The following is a 5,544-nucleotide window of genomic DNA, read 5'->3' as shown; positions in this document are numbered from 1 at the left end:
GCAACCACATGAATGTGCTTTGGCGTGCAAGCTGCTAACAGTGGCTGTCAGTTTTCGTGTTCACTACTGCTATTGCACCAACCCTGGCTATGACAAGACTGCAATTTCCAGTGCAGACTGCTAACAGAGCCATAAAGCGTGCCTTGACTACTGCTATTTCACCATGGGGCCCGTCAAACTCGACGGTGGCTGCCTGAATGAGCATTTTGAGGCCGCCAACAATAACCAGAGCTAACAATTGTGCTTTAATTCAGATATACCAGCATTTAAACGTGTTTCTATGCCACTTCTTGAATCGAGCACAATGTGTCCAGGACGTTGCTTATAAGAATTGAGCTTTTATTGTAAGGAATACGCCATAAATGAAACTGCTTATTTATATGAGAGGTTACGGAATGAATGGTTGGCTGTTGCGAACCCAGCGGCATAGTTTTGGTAGCCCTAATGAGGACTATTATTTCATTAATGAGAAGTCGTTATGCTTGTCGAGTGCCTCAATGCCAGAGAACTCGCTGTCGGAGTCGCTTCCTTCAGTGTCATCTTCACCCAGCTGGATGATCATGGGTTGAACATGCTCACTCCCAGATGTGTCAAGTCTGAACTTTGCCTCCAAGTCCATCACGTGCTGAATGCTCTTCCTCCAATCTTCCGCCGTTACGTGCTTGATTTTCTCCCTCAAGATGACATCGACCGTGGACAGCTTGAAGTCTCTGTTGTCCGCAGCGATGCCATTTTTGACCTTGGCCCACACAAGCTCAATAGGATTGAATTCGCAGTGGTACGGCGGGAGCCTAAGTACAATGCAACCGGCCCTTACAGCTGCGTTGTCTACGATGTAGCTCAGAAAGCGTGGCTTTACAGATGCCACCACCTCAAGCAGCTGCTTCTTTATCATCCTTTCACCGTATGTGATGTTCTTGCTTTCGAGCCACTCCTGTATCGTTTCCTTCTTCCAGGCCGTCGTCGGCAATTTCTCTTCTCGGCGGCTATGGTAAGGTGCATTGTCTAAAACAATGACGCTACCAGCTGGCAACTTCTGCAGAACGTCATTAAACCAGCTCTCAAAGCGATTGCCGTCCATTTCCTCGTGATAGTCGCCTGTCTTTTGTCCTCGGAATACATCCAAGCAGCCGTCGACGAAGCCATCCTCGCTGCCGATGTGCGTGACGATCAGGCGCTGACCTTTCCCAGAAGGTTGTTTGAGACCTGTCGTCAGGCCGTTTGCTCGAGCGAACAGGCGTCCGCGCTTCTGCACCATGGTGTCTGTCCACACGATCGACCGAGTGTGTCCCGCCGTCACCCATGTCTCGTCCAGGTAAAAGATATTTCGGCCTTCCGCCCGGTAGCGCTCCACGTCACGGAGGTAGCGATTCCGCCAATCGGTGATGTCATCCCGGTCGATCAGCAGCGAGTTTCGGCTTCTCTTTTCGTGCTTGAAGCCGATCTCGGCAAGCAGGCGACGCACAGTATACCGCCCCAGTGATGAGAGTTCCATACGCTCCGAGAACTCGGTAGTTATCTTCTTGACCGTTGGTATCTCGTTGCGGCGATAGAAATCGTGCACACATGACCTCAGCGCGCACAACGTGAAGCTGTCAAACTTCGCGCTGCGTCTTCTCTTCTCCGCATTGCGTGGGCGCTTTCGCGACGGCGTCGTCAGTTTGCCACCCGAAAAATGCGAAGCTTTAACTTCCTCCCTCACCCTGAACACGGTCCTTTCGCTGACACCGAGCATGTCGGCGACAAACTTGCTCGTGTCCTCAACGCTGCGTTCAGGCTCCCTGTTACGCCAAAACGTGTAGCAGTTGAAGATCATGTTGCGTGAATCGCTGTTCAGGATGTGGCCGCTCTTGTTCTTGCCGAGGCTCCTTGGTGGTGTGGTCATCGATGCGACACAAGGCTCGTTCGGCAACAAAGGATAGCGTTCCGATGTCACCTCGCTGGGCTCCATGGCGGAAAAGAATGCCGTGCGCGGACGCACGAGATTGCAGGTTCGCAACCGCAAAAAATAAAAATGAAAAAGTACCAAATAAAAAATAAGCCTAACATTAAAAAATAACCTTGTGAAAAAACGCAAAAAGTATATATGAAGCATGCTGTTGAGCCAGACTGCTGTATAATTACACGCCCGGTGCCGTCGATCTTGCTCAGTAGCAGACGACACACAGTGTTGTAGAAGGTACGGAGTTTTTTCTCTCGCGATCCGACATGTGCTGTAGCATTTCCATCATTATAGTTTTACCATACCACTCATCAAAATGTACAAATCTTATTTATGCGAGAAATACGCATTTTAGAAGCAGTCACAATTTTTTGAGCGGGACTATTTCTTTAGTCGCGGAGGCAATTGGCTGCTGCGCTTCGGTCATCTGGGCGGGGCCTCTCCTGTCTTCTAAAGTTGTACCCGACTTATAGGTGACTGCACACTACAGAGTCGCATAGCAGACAGCGTGAGAAGCACCGTCCAGAGGCGCGAAGTGCAAACTACATCTGGCCGCAGCTGCCAGTAACACGCAGCGCAATGATGGGTCGCGCTCTATTCGCGGAAGGACGAATGAGCGAACCCACGTGTCCTTTGCAGCCTTTCTTCATGCCTTTCACCCTTTTCTTCTTCTGCAGGCAGATTCTTGCTTCTTCTCTTCTTTTCATTCTCCGAACCGGTTTCCGCTTGTCCCTCGTGTCTGCTTTCTTGGTATTTCACCTCTACCGTCTCCGCTTCCCCCAGAACAGCCGAGGAAAGAGAGGTGAATACAAAAAAATATTTTTTTTCCCTTTTTCCCCCCTCCTCTTTACAATGAGCAGTGGTACAAACCGCATTCCGTGCTCAGGTAGAAAATGAGGACGCAGCTGGCACAGCTCGGTTTGACATCAGTCTTGTACACCTTACAGAAAATACAAAACCGATTACAATTAATATGGCTCCATCTGAAATGTAATTGATTACCGTGGAGAATTATACCTGTGCTACACGGATACGTTAGAATGGTATCTGAGTCGAATGGCTTTCGAGACTTGGAATGGCATTCGGACTCGACGGACCCCCACGGTGCTGCAGGACACTTTCCAAACGCATTCGAATAAGCCTCAGCTTGTTTTAAGAGTACAATGAAGACGACGGCGGCAGTCATTGCGGTGACACTAGTCCGACAATAACACTGTCACGGTCAACAGCAGCATGTGATTATAGTGAACTGTCTAATGCACTATAATGTGACTGCACTATAATGTGACTATAATGGAAAAGTTTTTTAGGTCAACGACACCGACGAATTCGATCGGCGGACAGTCAGCCTTCGTGTCCTCGGCAGGTCGGCGGCTGAGCGTGAATATATTCGCGCTTCTACATTATCCGTGTTAGAAATAAGCGAAATGAACGGCTTTATTTCAAATGTGCACAGGTGAACACTCACCAACGACAAGCGCTTGCGAAATCAATTTTAGTCGACGACTCCCTTCCCTTTCGCGACGACTAGGCCTAGAGAGTCCACAGGGTGAGGTCTGTGATTGCGGCGGTTGTGAATAGCGAATTCACAACCAAATGCCAATGGTCAGCGAGTGTAGTTACGACAACTGTGAGCTGAAGTCAACTATTGCTTACATCGCAGGGCGCACATAGCACATATGAAGATCGGGAAGCGCCGGTGTGACCCAGACCGCCGAGCAGTGCTTTACGGCCAGGAGCAGTCGTCACCGACGCTAGTTTGTGGATAACAAGTTAGGCCATTTCAGTTAACGCGAACGGTCACCAAACAAACTTCTTGATAAAGTAGTTTAAAATAGAGTACTGCTCACGTCGGAAGAAGCAGGGACAATTAGTGAGAAGTGCCGTTCCTACGCGATGGCAACAACCCGGCTGTCATGTGTTTCTCAGGTGAGCGATCACATCGGCGCTTCCCACAGATTGTCGCACTGCCTAAACAAGCACGGGTACAACCGGTACAAAAGAGGAGAGATTGTTTAATATAATTAAAGCGCAGATTGCGTTTTATTTCATGAAAACGAGCACTAGATGTTCGTACGCAGCGATGTAAACAACAATATCAGTGCAGTCGTTCTCATCGGCGCACTCCTGGGGAAATTTAGTGGTTTGAAATTTCATACAACATCTGAAATTCAAATTTCATGAATTTCAAATGTTCATTGGTGTACTTCTTTCAAGAGGATGTCCCAGGTATCAAAACAGTGCAAATGCCAGCTTGTAATTATAGCAGGAGAGCAGATGAAGCCAATGTGTTTTAAACATGCAGGTACTAGTTTATGAAGCCTTAGGTAAACATACATACATAATCGAAAAAAAGGTGCATGAAGAGATGGTACCCAGGATGGTCCACAGGATGTGGGACAAACATGGTTATGTGCGCTTGTCTGAACGTATTGAATTTTTTTTAAGAACACACTTAGTAAAAAATAAGTTTTACAACATTTATTTATTGCAGCATTTACACATGTATCTAGCATTCACACTCACTTGCGCTAAAAGGCTGTGGTAAGCTGCGCGTCCGCGTCTCTTTCGCTCCTGTATTATTCTCTAGCGACAGCGTGCTTTGCAATATTCGTTCGTTCCTCATTGGGATCACAGAAAAATTCCAATAAAACTGTACACAGAGAATTGGAAGGTCGGTCTTCAGTTTGGGTGCTCGGCAAGGCATTGGCCTCTGGAGTGGCGCCACTAAGCCTTCGTTTCCATGTTTTTGGGAAGAGCTCATCCTATGTTTGATAGTTGAGGTCATTAAGATGTCGCAGTTTTCGGCCAGGGCAGCAGAAAGCTACGCCGTCGGCTCAGGGTAGATATTCTTCGTTGCCGGGGTCTTTTTTTTCTTTTCGCTTCCCGCTTCATTTCATGCTTTTTTTTTCTATTCCCGACACATTTCTTTGGAAGCGTGGCGGACGCCATGGTGCCGGCAGCGCTGGTCGACACCTGGCCGCGCCTGACTGATCTTTTGTGCAAGTGCTTCCGCGTCGGGAACGCAAGAGAACCCTCACGGGAATATCCAGGGGGCTTGGAGAGGGGAGGAAAAGTAGGGGACGGGGTGGACAGGATGCAGCATTTCAAACCTCCAGGACACTCCATGAGTAAAAAAAAAAAAACGAGACCAAAGAAGCAAGCAGCCTCTTCGATAGTGGTTTAGGCAATGGGAGATGGACGAAGTGATCTTAAAAGAGCTTGTGGTCGAGACTCTTGGTTCGTATTTAAGTTGGAGAGAACGCCAACCAAAAAATTACTAAAAAAACACGTTTTGGAACCTACTGGTTTTCATCCCGTGCGACTACGGGCGAGTTACAGCTTGCATTTTTAAGCCTTCTGCTAGTCATCCGCCGGGTCACTGAACGTAAACCATGGACATAAGAGGAGGGAAGAGTTTCTAGGGAGCGGTTTACATTGCGCCGCGTCTGACTGATGACTCAAGTAAGAGCCTTGGACGCGATTGGCATCGTACATCGGCGAGATCACAGTCATGGCGAGACCAAAAACTTCGCTGAACAAAATGGATGTCAAACAAATGAACAGGGAATGAAACGCGTTGGCGGACACAGAGAGGCTTG

The 5,544-nt window shown here is 48.2% G+C and overlaps 1 protein-coding gene across 1 annotated transcript; it reads right to left on the bottom strand.

Moving 5' to 3' along the window:
- Positions 1 to 2,401, bottom strand: LOC149345876 (uncharacterized). The gene has a single exon (XM_089541212.1). The coding sequence runs from the start codon at positions 2,093 to 2,095 to the stop codon at positions 455 to 457; it is 1,641 nt and encodes a 546-aa protein (XP_089397338.1). The 5' UTR covers positions 2,096 to 2,401; the 3' UTR covers positions 1 to 454.
- Positions 2,402 to 5,544: the final 3,143 nt, after the last annotated feature.

The sequence above is a fragment of the Amblyomma mixtum genome, chromosome 4 (genome assembly GCF_055824585.1).
Source record: "Amblyomma mixtum isolate Tamu chromosome 4, ASM5582458v1, whole genome shotgun sequence".
NCBI lineage: Eukaryota > Metazoa > Arthropoda > Arachnida > Ixodida > Ixodidae > Amblyomma > Amblyomma mixtum.
Note: the sequence above shows the minus strand (reverse complement) of the source record. Positions and strands in the feature narration are given on the sequence as shown.